Source organism: Hemicordylus capensis, chromosome 5 (genome assembly GCF_027244095.1).
Source record: "Hemicordylus capensis ecotype Gifberg chromosome 5, rHemCap1.1.pri, whole genome shotgun sequence".
NCBI classification, from domain to species: domain Eukaryota; kingdom Metazoa; phylum Chordata; class Lepidosauria; order Squamata; family Cordylidae; genus Hemicordylus; species Hemicordylus capensis.
In genome coordinates this window covers 149,984,113-150,007,792 of record NC_069661.1, presented here as the reverse complement: position 1 = coordinate 150,007,792, position 23,680 = coordinate 149,984,113, and the positions used below count along the sequence as shown (strand labels likewise).

General features: G+C 42.0%; 1 protein-coding gene across 2 annotated transcripts in view; it reads left to right on the top strand.

Annotated features, from left to right (window-relative positions):
- SLC26A5 (solute carrier family 26 member 5) overlaps positions 1-23,680 on the top strand; it is a 55,927-nt gene that overhangs the window by 17,927 nt on the left and 14,320 nt on the right. For both annotated transcript variants that reach the window (XM_053252919.1, XM_053252920.1), the window contains 11 exons: positions 2,382-2,585; positions 5,440-5,579; positions 8,240-8,350; positions 9,317-9,486; positions 13,366-13,530; positions 17,804-17,956; positions 19,398-19,480; positions 19,577-19,724; positions 20,646-20,759; positions 21,190-21,267; positions 23,230-23,325. In XM_053252919.1, coding sequence (XP_053108894.1) covers positions 2,431-2,585; positions 5,440-5,579; positions 8,240-8,350; positions 9,317-9,486; positions 13,366-13,530; positions 17,804-17,956; positions 19,398-19,480; positions 19,577-19,724; positions 20,646-20,759; positions 21,190-21,267; positions 23,230-23,325 — 1,413 coding nt within the window. In that variant the 5' untranslated portion in view covers positions 2,382-2,430. The remainder of the gene's footprint in view (positions 1-2,381; positions 2,586-5,439; positions 5,580-8,239; positions 8,351-9,316; positions 9,487-13,365; positions 13,531-17,803; positions 17,957-19,397; positions 19,481-19,576; positions 19,725-20,645; positions 20,760-21,189; positions 21,268-23,229; positions 23,326-23,680) is intronic.

The following is a 23,680-nucleotide window of genomic DNA, read 5'->3' as shown; positions in this document are numbered from 1 at the left end:
GGGCATCGTTGTGTTTCAGAGTCATTGGATAAACTCGGTTTGCTCGTTCCTCCTGCACTTTCAGTACTGTCCTTTCCATTTGGCTACTTCGTCTTGCCTATACGTACTTTTGGAAATATCAGTCAGAATGTTTTTAGTGAATCTTTATGTTAAGTACTTGTAAATATTCTTCCATGATTGCATTGCAAAACAAAACAAAACAAAACTTGTTGGATCACTCTTGGGCCATTGCAGGAACCTTATAATTTTTACACCCCACATTTTTGCAGTATTTAGGACACTTTGTACAAGGCTCACATCTGACATAGTGTCAAACATCTTTATGGATGCGAGTTAAGTAGCTGCTCTTTGAAACTGGCCCCGTCGATAGTTTCTCCTCTGCTGATGCAGATGGCAGTTCTTACTTCACTTTAGTCACTAGAGTTGAAGAAGAACAATGCTGAGTGCTTAATACAGCCTATGGAATGTGCCTTCCACATGACCTGTGATCAAATGAGGCTGGCTCTGCTCCAGATGCCATCGTAACCGATGAGCCTCATTACCTCACCTCCCTCACAGAGTTGTTGTGATAATAAGCATAACCCTGTACACTCCACTAAGCTCCTCAGAGGAAAAGTGGGATGTAAATGTAAAAACAAATAAGGAAATAAAATGAAGCCCTGTCAATTCAGAGCAGTGACCTACTGCCAGTGTCCCTGCAGGAATAAGCAGCAGCTTTCTATATACATGTAGAGAGGAGGCTGGTGGTCAAATACTGTGAGAGGGTATTGGGTCAATACGAATACAATGAATATGTAGATACCATTTTTCAACAAAAGTTCCCAAATAATTTTTAAATAGATATGAATACGTGGTCATAAATAAATAAATAAAATGGTGAAGTCATAGCATTGTTATAATCTCTTTGGGGACAATTTACATTTAATCTCTTTGTTCAAGTATGGATTGGATATACATGGCAACATTTCAGTTGCAAATGATTTGGCTGGTTTTCTCTCCTCCCTCCCCCAACCCCCCCCCCAAGAAAGAGATCAGCCCCCCTGCTTCCATCTATGCTGTTGAAGGAAAACCAACCATTTAATTGTACATGTGCCATTCATAATTGACATACTGGACAAATACTTTATAATTAGTTATCCGTTACTAAAGGACAAATAGTACAATGTGAATAAGCTCCAGTGAAATCTGGAAATATCTGTCTGATTAAGGGACTACATATAACAGTGTACCTAAAGTATAGTTGCCATGCACCCTGAAATTCTGAGTTTCACCCGGATTTTAATCATCTCACCCAGATTGCTTAGCCCACCTAGATTCACCTGGATTTCAGCTTTCTTTCTTTCTTTCTTTCTTTCTTTCTTTCTTTCTTTCTTTCTTTCTTTCTTTTAAAGCTAAGTTCTAGCCCTTGTAGAAGCGGAGTTATGGAGCAAAACATGCAGTCACTATTCTGCTCGAAATTTATTTTCAAGCCAATTTACATAATATGCAAATTAGGCACCCAGATTTGGAAAGCCAGAATATGGCAACCTTAAGCTAAAGTGACTTTATCCATCCCCAGCACAGCATCCCTCCAGTGGCTCTTGCTGGTTTCTATCTTATGTTTCTTTTTTAGATTGGGAGCCCTTTGGGGATAAGGAGCAATTTTTAAAATATATATCTATGCAACCTGCTTTAGGAACTTCTGTTGAAAAGCAGTATATATAAATATTTGTTGTATCCATGTGAATTGATTTGTCTGTTTGATTTTTTTATTTTAATATGGCAATAGGAATTGCATTGTTTCTTTTGATGCATGCCTGCAGTGTGGGTGAGGTTGCCTGCTTCTGAATTCAAGTAGCCATAAGGGGCTTTCCACTCTGTGTTGCATTTTGAGTCCCCATAATGTGAAAGTACACCTGTATTGACTAAAATGTATGTTTGGCATTAAAACGTATCTCTATCTTTCCGCCCTGCATTAGCAGCATTTTCCGGGACCTGGGAGGTCTTCTAGTATGGACCCCTGCTCAGTGCCAGAATCTGCCACAGCATTTCTGACAGAAGGCTGTCCAACCTCTGTTTGAAGGTCTCTTCTAGAGAGAGAGCCCTTCACGACTCGAGGCAGACTGATGCACTGTTGAGTAGCTCTTACACTTCGGAAATTCCTCCTAACATTTAGTCTGACTCTGCTTGTTTATAATTAAACCCATTGGTTCTAGTCCTGCCCAGAGCACAAGTCCACTCCTCCCCTATGTGACAGCCCATCGGATATTTAAAGACCGCTATATCATATCTGCCTTTTGTGTGCAATACTCCTCATCACTATCCTCTCCCAAGGGAAGTGCTGTTTAAATTGCCGTTCTTGTGTGCACATATGTATTTTGCTTGTTCCTTTATTTTGATAGCGACGTCAAGGAATCGCTCTTCTTCTGTTTCCATTCCCTGAAATGTACTATGGAACATGCTGGAGAACATGAAACATGCCTTGAGTCAGACCAGATGTACTGTGTCGAGAGGCGAGTGTATAATCAAGGAGCCCTGCAAGGGCAGCTGCACCAGAAGGAAAAGACATCTCTGCCTCTTAGCCAAAAGATAGCACATTCTTGTCGGTAAGAGATTTAGTTACTTTCTGCATGGTAGACTGCCTTAAGTCATTTGATTGATTAATTAATTAATTAATTAATGCAGTCCTCTAGTGACTTTCTCAAAGCAAACAAGAATGCAATGGTCTTGCACCGCTTATTAATAAAGATGTAGGAGCTGATTTACAGTTTCGCAAAAATAGTATGAGACAGCATTTGAGAATACAGGTGGAGGAGGACAGCATGATTGCTTCCCCTTATTCATTGTTGTTGTTTTTCAAGTCCCTCTCTGGCTATAGAAAGTTACCGTGTCAGAGGGAAGGGCCTAATCTGGAGATTGTCATGGTCAGAGAATCTGCTTGTTTGTTTTTAGGACCATTTACTTGCTGCTTCTATTTCTAGTTTACCTGCTGCTGCTGTTAGGGTATATTTCTTAATGTTTGTCCTAAAACCACCTCCATACAACTTGGTCCAGTTGCTACTTGTCTTTTCCACTGTAACCAGGTGAACAAGTATTTCCCCTCTTTTTTTCTTTTTCTGTATCTTTTCATTTTCTTTTCCTTTTCTTTTTCTTTCTAGGCTAGCATACCCTATGCTACCTAATACCCTATACCCTAATTGACACTGATCTTTTTTCCTTTTCCTGGCACTATAAAACAGCCCCTAAAGGATGCTCAGTTCTTGTCTTGACAGAGGACTTAACAGAGAACTTTTGATCAATGAAAATTGTCATTTTAAATTGATACCTTACTACTACAACAATAATCAATAACTTTTATTTGCTAGCCATCCCATAACAAATTGTTCTCTGGGTGGCTCACAACACAGCATTAAAACACAGTAAAAAGACATAACACACATGAAATCACAACACACACACAAAAATACAAAATACAGTACAGGACAATTTAAAAACTTTTTTCCAGTTTTATACCCAAAGGCCATGAATACATTATGTACTTTTTAGAGTAAAAAAGAAAACTATGATGGAATGATCCTTGCTGTCCCCCAAAAGTTTAGTTCCTTGTATTTTACATGGCTTTGGGGAAAGACCCATCTACTTCTAGAACTTTGTTGCTCAGGACTTATCTATCCTCCAGGCTGAAATTGGATTAATAATCATTCCATCTGGAAAACCTAGGAACTGTCAGTCCATGAGAGAGACTGTGGAGCTTTAATAGATCATTCTTAGTAATGTCACCAAACAATAATTCTTAAGGTGTGGGCTAGTGCAGAGAGACCCTCATCTAAGAATTTATCTTTTTCCTTCTGTAATTACATTTAACTTGTCCCTTCTTAATCTGTTCCTTCCATTGTTGCATTGCTAAAACCTTGAGGAAAATTCCCAGTGCAGTCTTTTACCACACACTTCCTCTTGAAGGTTCCCAGATGTGGGCTTTTGCCCCAGATTTGCTACTATTTAACCCACCCACCCCCAACTATTTCTGTGCTGAAGAGTGTGTCTGGAGTTCCAGTGATCCTGCTACAAGTGCCACGGGGTGGCTCAAATCACTCAGTAGCTGTTACCTGTGAGTAGGCCCATTGGAAACAGTGGGCTTACTCATATGTAATATTTGCAGTGTGGTGGCAGGAGGAGCTCACTTGTATGCTGCTGCCATGCTGGCAATTCCCATCCCATTTCCCCAGCCAAGTGTTTTTTGCAGCAGCCTGCCTCCTCGTTTTCTCAGTGACTGGCCCAGTGGCCCCAAGGAAGACGACTTCTTCCAAGAAGAGACATTGTGCCATGTGTCTTGCTGCTCTACAGCTGCAGTGTGCAGCCAGCAAGCTCCCTCCAGGTCAGGAAACCTATGCTTCCCCTACATGTACCACTCTGGAGGGGAGGCTAGTGTTGAACAGTGGAGAAGGGGTGCCCCCTGCCCACAACCACCACAGCAAATGAAATTAAAATGCACTCCCCCCCCCCCCGGGATTCTTTTATCCAGTCGTTACTGGTGTTTGAACTGTGTGGAAAGGGTTCTGTGGTGGTTTCCCTCTCCCTTGAAAATGGAGGGGGGGAGCACCATTTGTCCCAAGGGATTCTATGATCCAGTCAGAGGAAGGCTGAACTGTGTGGGGGGAAATGAGTGTGTGAGTTGTATTCCTCAAATTATCTTGTTTTAGCAAAGTATGCATATATTATACCAATAAGCATATGTAAATTTTATGCAGTTTTTAAATGCAAAGTGGAGACTTTTTAGATTTTTTTTTTTGGTGAGCAGCACTGACTATTTCCACTTTTTGGTGACAGATTTCAACTTTTTCCACCCCCTGGGCCTGACAACCCTATTCCTCTCTGGTGTCTTGCATCCAGCAAATCCAGTCCTGCTTTCCTTTCCCAATCTCAGATGATTCCTCCAGGATGCAGTAGATTAGAGAACTGATAAAAGCAGATAACAGTAGCTTATTCTTTCAAGTGGTCATAAAAGAATGACTAAGGCCCATGCTGAATTTAAAGGCCCAAGTCTGGTTCACCTGACAGTTCTGAGATAGTTTCTGTGATGAGAATGGCTGACATCTTAACTAATGGGGTGTGTGTGTGTGTGTGTGTGCGCGCACACACACACATCTAAAGGAAGCACACCCATTTCTGAAGTGTAGGGGCTTGTGCTTGAGGGAGAAGGCTGCCATTTTCACCAGTTTCCCTTTCTCTTGGAAGTGCCCTGTGCAACATCCAAATATAGGAGGGTTGCACAGAGCATTTCTGGGGAAAGGAGATATGGGCGAAAATCAGTTCTCTACACACCCTCACACATGCGAGCGTGCACTTCAGAAGTAAGATTGCATCTGCTATATGCATGCTTCTTTTGGCTATGCACACACAGAGAACATAAATTATCCTCTTGCCAATATTTTCAGCTTTTTGTTTGTTTGTATTTTTCAGTTTTTCTTCCAAGAAAGCCAAATCTGTTCTCTTTCGATTTTTACCCATTTTAAAATGGCTTCCCCGCTATCCAGTGAAGGAATATTTGCTGGGAGACATTATCTCAGGTATAAGCACTGGAGTCATGCAGCTTCCTCAAGGTTAGTGAAACTTCACGTTCTTTTTCTTTATGGAATCTTCAGAATAGCCATGAGAGGTTTTTGGTGTTTTTTTAATGCAGGCTACTACATTGTACTACAATTGTACAATTGTACTACAATTATGTATACACTACTTTTCAACAAAAGTTCTCAAAGTGGTTTACATAGCAAAATACATACATAAGATGTCTCCTTGTCCCCAAAGGGCTTGCAATCTAAAAGAAACATAAGGTAGACACCAGCAGCAGCCACTGGAAGGATGTTATGCTGGAGTTGGACAGTGCTTGTTGCTGTCCCCTGCTAAATAAAGAGAACCACCACTTTTAAAGGGGCCTCTTTGCTCAGTTAGCAGGGGAAACTGAAATGACAATCAACCTCCTTCTGATTGCACATTTGCCTTTCATGACAGTGTTATGCATACAAATAGAAAACATAAGTGACTAAATCAGTACTTTAGGTAATCCAGTGTCCCTTTGCTGATGTGGTGTACTCCTCTCATGGGACAGCACCAGCTAAATTCCCACAAGGCAGTGTCTTATTTGTGCCTCACAACAAAGCTTGCCATCTCAGAACGAATATGATATTTTAACATGGGCTCCAATTTATGTTTTCACATGGGGCACCCTCAAAATAAGTTGTTTCCCATGTAAAATGTGGTAAATGTAAGGGAGTGAGCAGCCAGTAAATATTTGAATTAGCTTTGACTGCCAGCTCTTTAAAAGCCAGCATGTTAGCTGCTACTGTTGAGCTTGGCCGTAGAACAGAAAGGTTCAAATCTCCACTCATCTATTAAGCTTACCATGTGGCTTTGGAAAAGTTAAACAGCTATCCTGAGCTCTTTGAAAGAAAGGTTGAGTGCAAATGTAACAAAATGTGTCCACCTCAATAACTACAACACATTTTAAAAAACATGTCCAGGATCTCAGTGACATACTAAGCTTATGTCTCAGATCTGCCACTGCAGATTGGAGGTGGGACTTATGCAACTGAATTATTTATTATTATTATTATTATTATTATTATTATTATTATTATTATTATTATTATTAAAGGGATTCTTTCCACAATAAGAATTAGCATGTAAGGGGAAATGGTTCTATCTAACCTTCCTCCTGACATGTCAGTTCCCTATGTATAGGAATGTTGTCTCTCTCTTTTTGTATTAAAAAGTATTCAATTTTGTGACTTAGATGACAGTCTAAACTTGGAATGAGAGTGTGTTTTGTTCAAAAATTCAACCACATAGCCTGTGGAGTGATGCACTTGCTAAAACATTCCAGCTTTTTCAGTGGTGGGGAATGTAGCTATTATGCCAAATTCGTTTAATCGCCACCCTCTATGGCAGTTATGGAGAATCTTGATATAGAAAGTTTTTATTACACATTGCTTTCATTCAGTAATCCAATCTGTCTCAATGTTATTTCTTGTAACCAAATAACGCATAGGTTGCGTGAGTGATCTACTCTGATGGCTGAGTAGATGTTTTTACAGAATAAAACACTTCCTCCTTGCTGTTCTTTACTTCTGGCCTCAAGTCTATGTGAAATGTGGAGGGGCCCGTTATGAAAAGACTTGCAGGAGTGGTTGCTGTATCAAGACATGTATTTTAGGGGCTAGCAGTTGGAAGCCCCTGAGCCAAATCCGGCCCCCTGAGGATTGCCGGTTGTTCTCCCAGTTACCATCCCATGTGGAATGAAAGGTGACTGTGGGAATGGGACTTGCTGACAATGCAGTTTGGGAAAAGGAGGAGGCCATTATGGTCCAACATTCTCCTTCTCTTCTACCTGACCATCCTGTAATACTAGATGCTGGCCAAAGATACCTTGGAAGAAGAACCCAAAAGCCTCTGACCCTGCCCTCTGATGCTGGCCATGCTACTGACACCAGAGGCGGAGCAATGCTTGTCCCATCTCTCTCGTGGGCAGATGTCTGGGCTGCTTAACCTTCTGGGCAGCCAAGCCGTTAAACTGGAGATAGGCCTTTTGCCAATATCCAGTAGCAGCCCGGCTGCCTAGAAGGTTAAGCAGCTGGCCCGGGAAATATGCATGCACGAGGGAGGGGATGGAGCTGGAGCTAAGTGCTTTCTCTGTCACTCCCCTCCCCCATGCTTTCCATGTATAGGTCTTGTCGAGCTTGAAGGATGCCTGTATGTGGAAGACGCAGCGGGTGGGGAAGATAAAGGAAATGGCCCGTTTCACGCTAACTGGCCCCTCTCTTGTATGTGCATCTTTCCTGGGCCAGCTGTTTAATCTTCTGGGCAGCCAGACTGTTACTGGAGACTGGTGAGGAGCTGATCTCCAGTTTAATAGCCCAGCTGGCCAGAAGGTTAATAGTCAGCCTGAAAGAGGTGCCAGTGTGAAGGAAGGGGGGCATCAAAGAGCTGCAGAGCCAAGGAGGATCTCCTGCAGCAGCAAGAGGCAGGTGAAGTGATGCTCGTGGGCAGTGGGCATGGGGCAGGATGCCTGTGCTCACACTGCCTCAGGAGGATGGAGCCACCGCCCGAGGCCTTTGCTTCACCCCACCTCATTAACAAGCCACCCCTGCTGCAAGCAGTGCATTTGCCTGCAAATGTGGGCATGGATAGCTGCTATTACTTAATAGAGTTTTGAATCCGAGTCCTTCTCAGCAATTCTCTCTCTCTCTCTCATTTTTTCTCTCAGGGTTAGCTTATGCAATGCTGGCAGCTGTGCCTCCAGTATTTGGTCTGTATTCTTCATTTTATCCAGTCTTTCTATATACTTTTTTTGGAACCTCCAGACACATATCAATAGGTAAACCTTTTAATGTTATAAAAGTTGTTTTCTGTCACATGCCTTTAAAATGCCAGATGAATATATGCACTTTTATATCAGTCTAGTTAAGTGGAACCCAGGAGCAACATGGAATTTAGAGTATGGAATTTAAGCAGGAAGCTTTCTTTTATCCTGAAAGTCAAAATGACCGTATCTGTCATACAACTGCCAGACCTGAAGCACAGAAGACACATATGCCTCCCATAATCAATGTGTGAATCCCAAACCACATAGAAAAACTACTATCCTAAAATTAAATCTCAGCTTTGCCTTTAATTTAGCTGTTTGTTTATAACCAGCATGCTTTAATGCTTCTTTTAGTTTCCCCATGTGTAAAATGTGATCATTTTTAATTACCTACCAGTCAGTAAAGTTTCAGTGTCATGACTAAGAAACTGGACAGTGAACCAAGATGTCCCTGGCTTCAGCCACCAACTTGCTTCAGCCACCAACTCCCTAGGCAACCTTGCACAAGCCACTGGTTTTGAACTTGAGCCCCCCCCCCTTTAGCAATATGCGGGGAATGGCCTTGTCCTCCCTTGCAGGGCTATGGAGATAATGGATATATGCAATTTGAATGCATACATGCTTATCATTGTATATAAAATATATTTGGCCTTGTTTATGGAAACCTATTTACTGTAATGGAAAGTGAAATACTGTAATATTTTACTGGAAATATTAGATCAGAGCCATTAACTGCTGTATCAGGTTTATGCTTCGTGTGTGTGTGTGTGTGTGTGTGTGTGTGTGTGTAAACTGTAACAAGAACAGTTTTGTTAAATTTTTCTTACTCTGTGGAAATTGTGTGTGTGTGTGTGTGTGTATGTGTATGTGTATGTATACACATACATACACACACACACACACACACACACGTATATGTGCTTTTCGAGAACCCCTTGATGCTGATAATCATATTCCCCTATATTAACACTCTTGCAGGAACATTCGCTGTAATCAGCCTGATGATTGGTGGAGTTGCTGTTAGAGTAGCTCCTGATGAAATGTTTAACAGTATGGACACCAATTCTACCAATAGTACCGACAGCTTAAAAGAAGACCTGAGGGTGAAAGTTGCTGTCGCAGTCACCTTGCTCTCGGGAATCATACAGGTAATGTGCTCTTCATTTTTTGGTCCAGAGGCACACGCAGCTCTAAGGAGCTCTAGTTAGTAGAGTAAGCCTCCTGTCCATCCACTTAATTTTCCATCTGTGATATAAATCTGGTGTGGGATGTCTGCTTTGTACCTAATGATTGAGAACATTGTATCAGCTGGCAGAGATGGAGGAGGCACCCAATGCCAGTCTGGACCAGATCACTGTGTAAGCAGTATTTGGCTTTGTGTATAACTGCTCTTTTAAAAACAAATCAAATTCTCTGCCAAGATAGCCTAGCATTTTATGCCAGGAAAAGCTAAATTATGTGAACAGAATTCAATACACACATTATGCAATATTTCCTAACTTCCTTATTTTGCATAACATGCTTTTTCTGCTAGTCATGGGGAGAGGCAAGTAGCTATACAGGCACTGTAACTTCTGACTGTCATAAGTTGTATTGGAACCTGATTATAGGTGTCTAATTTCCACTTCATCTGTCTTCCTTTTCTCATGCCTTTGCTGTTATGCATACACCACCACCACCAACAATATGCCTTTATTAGTTTACAGACCATAATACAATAACCAACTAATACAATAACAAAAAATACAATTAGTGACATAAGAGATTCACCTCGGCCCCTTACAATTTATACTATTGATTCAGCTCTAGCATTTGTCTTCTTCTAGTAGTAACAGCAACGAGATATTTGACTGTACTTATTGTTAACTTCTTTATCGTATCTGGCAAGAAGATAAGAAACATAAAAACCTCTGTCCTTCTCCTGAGGTGGAGTCAACAAGGGTTTCACAAATTTACTTCTAATATCATCATAATACACACATTCTAACAAAACATGCTCAACAGTTTCAACATACCCTTGCCCACAAGAATACAATCTCAGATAAAAAGGGATTTTTTGGAAATGGCTCTCTGACAACAGTAGGTAAACGATTGAATTGAGCAGCTGTAAAAAATTTCCTATATTTGGGCACGGTTATAAAATATTAGTAGTTAGAGGACAACCTTATGTCCTGTGCTTCACCCCATTCCAGGGGCGAGCAGCCATGTTTTGCCCCTGCAAAGGTTTCTTGATAGTCTATGTCACACAATCTCTCCTTTATCTGTCTTCTCGCCTCCACATAATCATATTTACATAAGTGTAGCCCAGACAGCCCGACAAGATTAATTTTAGAGTTCAGTCCCTTCTGCCATGAACTAAGAAATGAATCCTTCATCATTCAGGCTAAAAAACTATTAGGAACTGTGTTATGTTATAATTTCATTCAGAAATTCAAGGAGAGAATCCAAGCCCCGGTAACTATTGAGGGAAACCCTACTTCTATCCTTAAGGTGGCATTTTTAACAAATCTGGGCAAACTCAAAATACACCTCAAAAATTTGATTGAACTCTTTCCAATCGAGGGGAAGAGGCCTCCTTGGCAATCTGTTATTTACCTTCTTATACTTATCCAATTTCAAACATACACCCTGTTCTACAAGCATGGATATTTCAATACCCTCAGCCTTCCCCACCCCCCACAAGTATTGGAGTATTAGTAGCCGGGCTACACTGAGCACGTATAGAAAGCAAGGTTTTCTGCAAAAATGACAAACGATCAATTAATTCATCCTGAACCAGTCCAGCAAAAGTAGCAAAGGACTCCAGATGTGTTTGCTCTTCTGAAAGAAAACCCTCAATTTGACTTTAGGATGTCAATTGTAGGCCATTGGCCATACTGTCCAAGTTTATAACCTCTCCATCTTCACAGATCTGAGAACCATCCTCAGTTATAGGAAGATAGTTCACATTTAAATCAGTAAGGACACCCACATCACTATCACTATGGCCAGGGCCTGAAATATCATTAATACCTTGCTCCAAAGCTCTTCTCAGCAAGGATATGCGGGGAGCCCTGTTCTCCAATCATCTAAAAACCGGTAGCCCTATGTTCATAAACTTGTACTTGGCTTTATAAATTCTCTTCATAATATATGGGTCCTTAAAAGTTACCACAATGCACGTCTTGTGCTTGCTACAATTCAAGAACTCTATATGTACAATATCCTCAGTTGAAAATAACTTAGGAAAAATTGAATCCAGGACAGAAATCAATTGTAACATTCCGACTGGTGCCTCATCTCACTGAATCTAGGATAATTATCAAAAACTAATTTATGGTTTGCCTAAACTAGATTCCATTTCCCATCACTCTTCACACCCCCTGAATTTATTCTATGAGTTAGCATTTCCTGTGATTGCCTTTGCCCAAGCACATATAACCAGGGATCTTGCAGATCAATCAATTTGCCGCTATTTACAGAGGGTAAGGAACTACAGCTTACGGATGGAGGATTCACCGAGTCTTTTAGATAGAATTTCCCATTTCCCTTCTTAATATCCTCATCTATCAACTGAGTTGGTAATGAAGAAGATCTAAAGCCTACATCCTTCTCCTCACTTCCCAACCCAGGCATTTGCAAAACTTGTTTACTAGGCCTTGAGCCTACTTCCCCCGTTTGACTCCCCCCTCATCTAGTGACTGTAATGATTTTTTACTCAGCTTTGTCTCCACATCCAGTAATCTAAACAATTTCTGGAAATTCATCTTTCCTCTCACAGGGTTAGATCTCCGCCCTATCTTTATATTTTTAATATTCTTACTCTTTTTGGGTTCTACACTAAGTTGTTCCATAAGGAAGAAAACTAACTGCCTCTCGGGCACCAGTACTACTTCTCTGACTCCAACTCCCTTAACTGTCGTCTCCTTCCTTCCTTCCTTCCTTCCTTCCCTCCCTTCTCAGCCTGGCCACGCTTTGAGGATTCACTTTGAGGCATCACTTGCAGGAAGAAACAGCAATTTGTCAAAAACACTCTTTCCTTATTCGACTAGGACCTGTAGCAACAGCCCTCTGCATGACTCAGGAAGCTAAAGCGCACTCCTTGTGCTTTGCAGCTTCTTGAGCAATTACCAGATCTGCCAAGGGCTGGAATTACGTCCTTCCTAGGCGAACTCCTAGCCAAACTCAATAAAACAATCCTTATCTTCTGATATTCCAAGCACCGGGAACTGGGCTCTCTCTTGCAACTCCCCAAGAAACTGCTTTGTTCCGCTCAGCGTCTCCTGTAACACCTTGTCGCCTCCCCAAAAGGACGTCCTCATATGGGGCTGACATGAGATTCTGCGAATCCTTATATCATGAATAAGGATTCAAAGAACTAATAAAAACTAATTTCCCTTAGTTCTGAAGGCTTGGAGGGAGTTGCTGACCAAGGCTATTGTCTCTGGCTCTCTTTTCAGCAGTCCAATCTTTGCTGTTCCACAGTGCAAGATAAAGCAATTCCACAACACTGATTCCACAATGCGGCTGCACAGTACAAAATAAAACAATTCCTGATAAAATACTTAAAATAAACCTCCCAAGTTCCACAAAAAGGACATCATATTAAGGAGTGCTTAAGACACGCTGCTGCCATGTTGCCAACTCGGGCCAACTCCTGCTGTGCATAGTAACTTCCATATGCACACACTAGCTGGGGACTAAGGCAGCAAAAGAACTGTTTTCTCTCATATAAACAAACCTACAGTGTATATACATCTATAATAAATAAATATTCCTTCCCCACTGTTTCTTGCAAAACATGCAAACATTAGACCAGGCAGTATTGGCATGCTTTAGCATTTTTGGCTAGGTGGTGAAAGAAGTGTCTGAATGCTTCAAAGAAAGGGGACAGAGATGGTTTTATTGGAGATTAATTTGTGTTTGATTCAGTGGGTTGAACATGAGGGGAAAGGCAGTGACCTCTCTGCTCTGTGGCACTGTGTAATGCTGGCTTTAACATTACGGTAGATGGCATAGAACATGATTCTTTTCTGTCTCTCCTTTAGTTGTGTTTAGGTTTCCTTCGATTTGGATTTGTAGCTATTTATCTGACGGAACCCCTGGTACGGGGATTCACCACTGCTGCTGCTGTGCACGTCTTTACCTCCCAATTAAAGTATCTTCTTGGAATCCAGACAAAAAGATTCAGTGGACCCCTCTCAGTTCTCTATGTAAGTGACTACATACTGTATAACAGAACGATTGTTTAGGCTGCAATGCTGTTTATACATACAGTGGTCCCTCGACTTACGAACTACTCGACATAAGTATTTTTCGAGTTACAAACGGCAGTTTTAGATCCGGTTTTAGATGCGGTTTTTTCGACTTACAAATTTTTAGATGGGGTTTCCTCGACTTACAAATTTTACATGTGGTTTCCTTGACTTGCCTGCCTGTTTACTGCCTGTTTATTCTTGAAAAGAAATGTTCCTGTGCAGTTTGCAAGCCTTACTGGGGGTCTGGGTCTTTTTTCTAGGCTCCGGAACGCATTAATCCGTTTCCAATGCATTCCTATGGGAAACCGCTTTTCGACTTATGAACTTTTCGACTTACAAATGTGCATTCGGAACGGATTAATTTCGTAAGTAGAGGGACCACTGTACTTGGAAATAAGCCAATTGACTGCAGTGGGACTTACGTCTGAGTATTATTATTATTATTATTATTTTTACATTTATATCTTGCTCTTCCTCCAAGGAGCCCAGAGTGGTGTACTACATACTTGAGTTTCTCTTTCACAACAACCCTGTGAAGTAGGTTAGGCTGAGAGAGAAGTGATTGGCCCTGAGTTACTCAGCTAGTTTCATGGCTGAATGCGGATTTGAACTTGGATCTCTCCAGTCCTAGTCCAGCACTCTAACCACTACACCACGCTGGCTCTCTGCTGGAGTAAACATGTATAGGATTGTGCTTTTAATTTGTAAAGCCCTGGACTTAGAGTCCAGATTTATAGTTCATATCCACAGAGAAATTTCAACCAGTTTTTTTTTAAAAAAAATTTAATCAGTGTATTCTAGTTTTGACCAAGGAGTCCTTGAACTTCTGATGTAATGCGCTTCCTTAGAGATACCCGTCCCTTACAGGAAAGGAAAACATGGCAATTAAACCAATTTAAGTTTATAGTACAGAATCCCCTGAAAGAAAAGCAGATTTATCAGTGTTCCAAAATAGTTGCAAAAATTCAACTTCACGCCTCCCTGTCTTACTGTTACAGTCACTAGCACAGATGGCCTTAAAAACAAATTCAGGCTTATCTATGGCTACTGGACATTCACCTTACTGTTCAGATGCAATCTGAGTAAAGATGTTGGATACAAACAGAAAATGCCTTGTTTTGAAAGTTGTATAAAACAGATAATAAATCTTCAAATAATATAAAAATAAGATCACTTCCAAAGACACCTGACTGGCTACTGTTGGAGACAGAGGACTGCCACAGACGAATCATTGCTCTGATCTAGCAAGGCAATTCTTATTTTTTGAATACTGCAGCAGACTTTGAAGTTGTCGGACGTCACAGGTGGTCAGTTGCTGTTGCTAACCTGGACAGGCCTGATGCATAGCATATACTATAGGGAACTATATTGGTATTTCAAGGCCAATATACATTTTTGGTGGCAAATACAGAAACCCCAATCATCACTTTTCTGTAGGAAAACAGCGGGGTGGGGGATGTGACCTGCAGGAGAGAAATGGCAGGCCGGGTGTGTGCTTAATCTTCCCCCTACCCACCACCTTTCCCTTGTAATTTCCGGAGGCAGGGAGTGCTTAACCCTTTCCTCATCTTCCACTTTTCCACTGCAAACTGTGCTGCTCTGACTTTGCCACAGTGAAGTGTCGACAAAGATCCCTATTCCCATGTTAATTGTCACCAAAAGTGTAAATAAGTCCCCAGCTGATAATCTTCCTTGCTGTCCAAGGGGCACTGTTATACTGGGTAGTAGTGCCCTTCAGATGAAAAGCCTCTCATTGCTTGTGGAGATGCCCAATGAAACATTTATTGATGGTGGACTGGCCCAAATGTTTCACTCAGAATTAAGAGAGGCAATCAGGTAATGTAAATTCTACTAAAAATGCCTTCAGCATTACAGCAATACAAAATAACTGTATTGGTGGCAAAGAGGTTACTAAGGACAGCCAACATGTATATATTTTGTTTTTACATTTCTGAGAAGATATAAAACAATCCTCTCCCTGTTACTTGAGAGTCATGAATACCAGTCATACAGTGGAAGCCTGTCTGTGTAGAGGGGGAGGGGTGGAAAAGGAGCTGCAGGTATGGCTCGTTCCCACTTTTCTCACCCTCTCCAGCTGCCTTGCTCTCCTTCGCCTAACCTCACCATGGTGTTAATCCCAGGTGTGTGGGCTGGTCATTCACTGGGTTGGGGAACTGGGTGAATGACCAGCCCATGGCACCCGGGGTTAACATTGTGGCCGGAGATTTTCTGGCCCCACCCAGATGGGCCACCGCTATAGTCAAGCTGGGTGGGGTGTGTCTTTCTTTGCTGTAACAGCATTAAAATTTCTTGGACACTCATGCATTGCAAACTGGATAGCGAAATTTAATTGTATGGTGTCTTGACGGTTTTTAAATGATTATTTGATTTTAGAGTCTTTCTGATTGTTTTGATTTTTGTATTTATATTTGACATTTTGTAGTGTCTTTTGATGAGCTGGTGGAGGACAATACACTGACCAAGTGTTTTTGACACTGGGCACATTCAGTGCATTAAGTTTCCTCTGATATCCATTCTTCAATTGCTAGCCAGGATCACTGCAGCTTAATAAAAAATGGAACGATTGCTCTGATTGCTATGGTTACCTTGAAGCCTGTTGGCAACTTCTTGTCTGTAGATCTCTTTATGCACTTTTAAACAGATTTGACTTGCTGGAGAAGACCTGAAATTATTACAAAGAGTAGGCTAATTACGGTGTTTCAGGAACTGTCAGCACTCTGTGTTAAGTGATTTGATTTTCATTTAAGTTTTAAACACAACATAGCAGAGAGTTAGTGGTTAATTTTGTCCATCAGATGAATCCATGCCCAGCATCATCGGCATTATATTTTATATTAAATGTTTTCTGTTCTGAATCTTTGACATAGACTGTGGACAAGACTATACATACTGTGTGCTAAATATGTACAAATTATGTACAAAGAAAATCTGAGTTGAATAAATTATGCAAATTAAGAAAATTTGCATTTATTTGTTCTTTACACATAACTTCTGCTTCTGCTGCTGCTGCTATTATTCTATTCATGGGAAGATGCTATGTAGGTCCCCACTGTTAATCCCTGAAAATCAACCCTCTTTAGCTTCTAAGATTTCACCCGGCCTTGTCCATGTATTTTCAAGGCTATCTTATCCAGCATGTCTAGCAGCATGGCTAGGTTGCTAGCAGCCACCTCCTTCTCTCCTTGTGCTAATTGCAAGCAGGGGCAGGTTTTATCTATGGACACAGTGGGCGGCACTCACCTTAAATTTCTCAGTCAGTCATGTTGGCTCTGCCTCCATTTTGTGTGTCCACTGCCTCCCTCTGTTGTTACCCGCTGTTCTTGCAATTGTTCCCTGCTGCTGCTTTAAGAGTTATGAGGTGAGCAATGGTAGCACCATCCTCAAAGAACAAATGAAAAGCCCCATCTCTTTTAAAATATGAATATTAATAAGGCAGGAGCCAGTAAGCATACTCACTTTTGTTTTTTGCCAAGTGGGTGGTCCTAGGACCATCCTATAAACCAATCAGAGAGGGACTAGGCTGATTGACTCCTCAGGCCGCCAATCAGAGTGCCCAGAGGGTGGAGAAGTCTTAGGAATCGAATCCCATTTTGGTTAGAGAGCAGGTAGGCTGGTTGTTGGTAAGTCTGATCTTTTTCTGGCTTCTTTGTGTTTGTTTGGAGGGGCGGAAGGCAACCTTTGCTTCCACTCCCTTGCTCTCTGATCTGATCTGTATACAAAGTACTATGGCCCATTCCCCAAATGACATGCCATAAAACTTTGGAAGAAACAGCAAACTGTGACTAATTGGATTTCTGAGTCCAAACTACTTTTCAGATAATTGCAGAACTAGTTTTTCATGTGAGTGTAGTGTAGAGAAGGGTGTAGTGTAGAGAAGGAATGGATTATGTTGGAAGGAAGATGATTTTTAAAAACCCATTTGCTGTGCAGAGAGCTAATGAGGTTTTTCTCTGTATTGTGGCCAGTATCTGAGCTCTGAGTCGTGCCACCCTGTTGTTGCCTGAGGTGACTGCCTCACCATGCCTCATCAAATGGCTGTCTCTGATCTTACCACCCATATGGACTATGCTTTGTAAAAAAACAAAAATCAAATTTGTTAGAGTGCTATATTTTGCACTTAATACAACATTCCATGTAATCATCCACTTCTACTTCTCCTTTGACCGAATCATTTGTTAATAACTCACCATACTTTATTCTGTTGCAGAGTTTAATTGCTGTGTTCTCAAACATCACAAAGACCAACATTGCAGCTCTAGTTGTTGGACTAATTTGCATGGTTTTGTTATTGAGTGGTAAAGAAATCAATGACCGCTTTAAAAAGAAGTTGCCTGTTCCTATCCCCATGGAGATCATTGTGGTAAGTCAGGAATGAGTAAATATGTCTAATGTGTTTCATTTTAAACCTTTGTTGAAGTTGTATAGTGGGGGCAGCCATAACTTAGAGGAAGAGCACATTCTTTGCATCCAGAAGGTCCCAGGTTCTATTTTTGGCATCTCCTGGTAGGGTTAGGAAATACCTATCTGAAACCCTGGAGAATTGCTTCCAGTCAGAGTAGACAGTACTGAGTCTACTCATAGACCAGGCCTGCACAACATAAGGCCCAGGGGCCAGATCTGGCCCGCAGGGACTTTTTTGCTACTCCCCACGTAGGAATAGTCTACAGCGGGAGCCATGTCCACCAGGAGCCATGAAGAGCACTAGGATTGTATGCCTAGGATTGCAGTCTGAAAACAACTACAATTGAGGAAGAGGAGAGGACTTGGTATGTGTTTGGGAATGACATGCCCTCCATGTGCCCCATTGACTGAGCAGGGACAGGGCCTATTTTATGGTCACTATCCTTGATTAAAACTGTAGGTCCCTTGATAAAGGAAAAGATCTAGAAGTAACTAATAATCATTTTCATTAATGTTTTTAATAATTAATTTTAATGTTAGAGTGCACTGAAAATTGGCCTCGGCCCCTGCATGCCAAGTTTGCGGTTGGTTCTGGCTCACTGGCGCATTTGATTTGTGCACCAGGGCTGTAGCTATAATTGAGTGGATGGGCTCAAAGAACCTGGACCCTGAGCTCCTGAGGGCCCCCCAGCTGCACCCCCTCTTCTTCATTATCTCCCTCACTCCAAGGAGCTGCCAGAGAGAGGGGTGCACACAGGCCTCTTCTCCCCTAGCTACGCCCAAGTTGTGCACCCAAGTCATATACCAACGATGTCACTCAGGATAACTCATATATGCGCAAACAGAGGCCTAGAAACAGAATGAGGCGAGTCTAACAATCAGTGAGACCGCCGGCGGGGGTTCTGTGGGGAGAGCGGGCTTAGCCGGAACAGCTGCCCACACAACTGCCGGCTCCATCACGGAGCCGACGGGGATCGGGGGCCGTGCAGCCCCTGGAAGTTCCCGGATGTCCCGCACAAGCGCACAGGGCATGCTGGAGACACCCCCAAGCCCAGGAGGCTGCTTTCAGCCTTCCAACGGGGGTCTCCTCATGTGATGCCAAGGCTTGGAGCCACAGCACGGCAATACACAATTGGAAAACTCGGTTTAGTGGAGGACTCGCTCCACTAACCTGGGCTAAGGGGAGGGGCATTTAAGCGGGTTGCCCGCTTTGGGGAAACCGGGCTTGCCTGCGAGCGCAATGGTTCCCACGGTCCGTGGAAAGCAGGCTCAGCTCCCTTAGCCCGCTTTCCACTGATCGTGAGAATCACCTCAGTGTCTTCTCAAGTTAGATTCTGTGGTTTCTCCTGTTTTAACTAATTTGCCTCTTTTTGTTTGGTATGGTTTGTTTGTTTTTAAAGGTAGTAATTGGTACTGGAGTTTCAGCTGGAATGAATCTGAAAGAGACATATGGAGTCGATATTGTAGGTTATATCCCCAAAGGGTAGGATCAATGAATTAAATATATCTTCTTAAGACTATATTGTTTAATATGGATATGGCCAATACATTGTAGTGTTTTCTCATTAAACACTTTCAGGTTACGTCCTCCAGCAGTACCTGATATTCGCCTCATCCCAGCGGTATTTGTGGATGCAATTGCAATTGCAATTGTTGGATTTTCTATGGCAGTCTCAATGTCTAAAATATTTGCTCTAAAGCATGGTTATACAATTGATGGAAATCAGGCAAGTCAACACTGTCTTAATATGTTTCTCCCTGTCTAGTCAAAAGCCTCTTGAACTTAATGGGGAATCTTCCCAATAGCTTTAGTTATGGAAGATTCTTTATCTGAAAAAAACCAAAAACCTCCACCTCCATTCTAAAGGGCTTGTGCAGATGCAACATTACTGATTTCCTAACCTTAATCAGATTGGGAATATTATATCTGCACTGACATAGGAACATAGGAAGCTGCCATACATATACTGAGTCAGACCATTGGTCTGTCTAGCTCAGTCTTGTCTTCACAGACTGGCAGTGGCTTCTCCAAGGTTGCAGACACGAATCTCTGTTAGCCCTATCTTGGAGAAGCCAGGGAAGGAACTTGAAACCTTCTTCTCTTCCTAGAGCAGCTCCATCCCCTGAGGGGAATATCTTACAGTGCTCACACTTCTAGTCTCCCATTCATATGCAACCAGGGCAGACCCTGCTTAGCTAAGGGAACAAGTGATGATTGCTACAACAAAGCCAACTCTGCTCTGACCCCCATGTCTCATCCCAAGAACTCATATGAGTTGGGAAGAGAGGATATTTTCCGTAGGTAGGTTCTGCCGACACTACATGCAGCTTTGAAGCAAGTCAGTCTAATAGTAACAGAGGCACCTTACTTGCAAGTTTTACTGCATAATAAAGCCTTTTCAGCTTTATAATGCTTTGACATGGATTACTTGATTTATGGATTTCAGAGACAATTCACTACATTTCATTGTGTTCTGTAAAATTTGATCATTGGATATTTTAAGGATATTTTAAACCCAACACACACACCCCACCCTCCGCATTAGTTGCAAAAAGAAAGAATAATTATCCACATAAACACAACTTTTGGTACTTTTTACAGTATTCAGTACAATTGCTTTCATATGCCTCCTTTTGTTTTGTCACAGGAACTCATTGCGTTAGGCATATGTAATTCTACAGGATCCTTTTTCCAGACCTTTGCTATCACTTGCTCGATGTCTCGGAGTCTTGTCCAAGAAAGTACTGGAGGAAAAACTCAGGTATATTCATCTAGTTATCAGATTTGTACCTCCAAGGAGATCAGGGCAATGTACCTGGGGTTATCCCATTTTATCTTCACCCTGCTGGGTAGTTTAGAGTATTTAGAAGAGGCTTCCCCAAGGCCATCCACTGGGCAAGTATTTCAGCCCAGATTGTCTCATTCAAATATCCTGCTATAGTCCAAACTATGCTGGCTCCCTTCTGGACACTGTGTGGTGCATTAAGTGTTGCTACTTACAACATCCAAGCCTGGACAAAATGTTTGGACAAAACACTGATAGGCTAAAAAGGCCGACCCAGACTAAAAGTTATGGAAGGGCAGTATGTGGGGCTGATAGTCAGCCCTCTTTCTACAGACACGCATCTTAAAAGTTAAGCAAATCTAATAGAGCATCCTTCAGAAGTGTCACTTGTATGTCTTCTGTTCAGATTGCTGGCACTCTGTCTTCAATCATGGTTCTCTTGGTCATTGTTGCTGTTGGCTACCTCTTTGAACCACTTCCACAGGTAAGGGATCTTCTAAATATTTGTTTTCAGTCAAGACTAAATCTGTGCATAAGCAGAGTACTTTTTGTTAAAGCCTTATGCATTACAGATTGAGTATCCCTTATCTGGACTGCTTGGGACCAGAAGTGTTCTGGATTTTGGATTTTTCTAGATTTTGGACTATTTGCTCTCTCTTGCAAGGCAGAGATGGAGGAGCCCCCTTTGCTGCCTCCTGCCAGGGGAAGGCCAGTTTAAGAGTTAAGCTGAGGGAGTCCAGGTTCCTAGAGAGGCGACTAGGAAGAAACATTTGGCACAGGAGCCTTCCCTTTAGAATCTACAAGTGAGTGAGCTGAGGTGTTTCGTTTTTTGTTTTTGTTACGGCGTGGTGTCCGGATTTTGGAGCATTCCAGATTTTGGATGTCCAGATAAGGGATACTCAACCTGTATGTAATAAGGATGTGCATGAAATACTTTGGGCACATCCCAGGGGACAGGGAGAGGTTCCCTTAAGAGGAGGCTGGCAGGTTCTGCCTGCCCCTCCTGCGAGCCTCCCCTGCCCCATGGCAGCACTGTACTCTGGAAAGGTCCACCCTGAAAGCAGACCATGCTCTTGTCTCCTTTAAGGCACCTGCCGCAGTGATGGGATGCTGCTCCCAGCATCCCTTGTGAGGCGTCGGCACCAGCACCGGCGGAGGCTCACAGGAGGGGCAGGTGCCTCCTCTTAAGGGAACCCCTTGCCCCACACCGAAAAGTTTTGGCTGCAGGGAGCTGAATCATTTTGGTGCCTCTTCATAGAGGAGCTGGAATGATTTGGGCACATCCCTAAATATGCAATGTTTAGTGTAAAGAAGTTTAATGTTCTGTGCTGCAGTCATAATTTCAGGATTTGATTTCATGGCTTTGGTCATAGCAGGATATGTGTGCTTGTTAGCTTTAGAAAACACTGCGGTATCTGAAGCAGCTATTCTAAAGTGGGGCACCTGTTTCCTTTGATGGGATAGAGAGATCTGCAAAATGTATGAGCCTCTATGTAGATTGGAGAAGAATGTACTGCGGGTGGGCCAGGCAGTTACATGCAAACTCAACTGGAACTGTAGAAATGAGGCAGGGAGTTATAAGATAGGAAACTGGAGCTTTTGCAATAGATGTGAGCTAGATAAGCAGAGTGCCCTGCTGCATGGAGTGGCAAATGTCCATTTGCTTGCTAAACTGGGGAAGGCAGGAACCGTAGGGATAAGCTCATAAGAGGTTAAACAAAGAACCTGGGAATTAGTATTTTATTCAGTGACTATGAGGATACGGTGAATTTGCATGTCCCTTCTTGGGGCTAGTGTAGGAGACATGGGGTAAATCCCAGGACAGAAAATGAGGCAAACTAAAGTATTTTAAGCAAACTTTAACAGATCTATCATGCTAGGAACAAAGAAAGCTAATAGGTAACACATCATTCCTCTGTATTCAGAAGCAGGTGGGAGAAAAACTTGGACTAAAGTAAATATAAAGTGTGAACATATTGTTGTGGGCATACCCATTTTAAATTCCATTTGTTTCAATGGGGAGAGTTCAGACATCTGTTGAAATCAGTAGCAGTGGATAACTTATGCTGGATTTTAGCCTTAGAGGGGAGAAATGTTGCTTGTAAAAAAACAGGTCAACCAGGAAAGCTGCCAGCTACAGGCACTCAAATAAAAATTTACTGATGATTATCATAAAGGCATCTCATTGTTTCCTAATGAAATGTGTGTCCAAATAAGAGAAAGATCAAAGGAGGACATTTGACTGCCTGAATGTTGAGACTTGTTAACACTTCATTAAAAAAAAAATAAAAGTGTGCACATGAAGAGGCCTGTTTGGTGGATCCTACTTGTTGAGTACTTTTTGTTGTTGGATTATTTATACAGGATCTTGGGGTGCTTTAAAAATGTTTTTACAGTTTAAAAAAAGAATCTTTAAAAATCAAAACTGTTCCCATACTATCCCTAGGCTGTGCTTGCGGCAATTGTAATGGTCAATTTGAAAGGCATGTTCAAACAGTTTGGAGATATTGCACACTTCTGGAGAATTAGCAAGATTGAACTGGTGAGTGATTTAATAAAGATCAAAGTGTATGCTTAAAATTTCTTTCAGTTGTCACTAATTTAATGCAATAGTCACAACATTCCAGCTGAAATTCTGTACAGAGTAACATGGGTGGTGCTCAACTGCCTGGGCTGCTGCAGCCATCTTTAAAAACTCCTGCAGTGTTGCATAAGTATGTTCTTCTGCAATTATGTAACACTGTGCCACTCGCTTTTGTGGCACTGAAGCCATTATTTATGAGAGCCAGCGTGGTGTGGTTAGAGTGCTGGACTAGGACCGGGGAGACCTGAGTTCAAATCCCCATTCAGCCATGTTACTAGCTGGGTGACTCTGGGCCAGTCACTTCTCTTTCAGC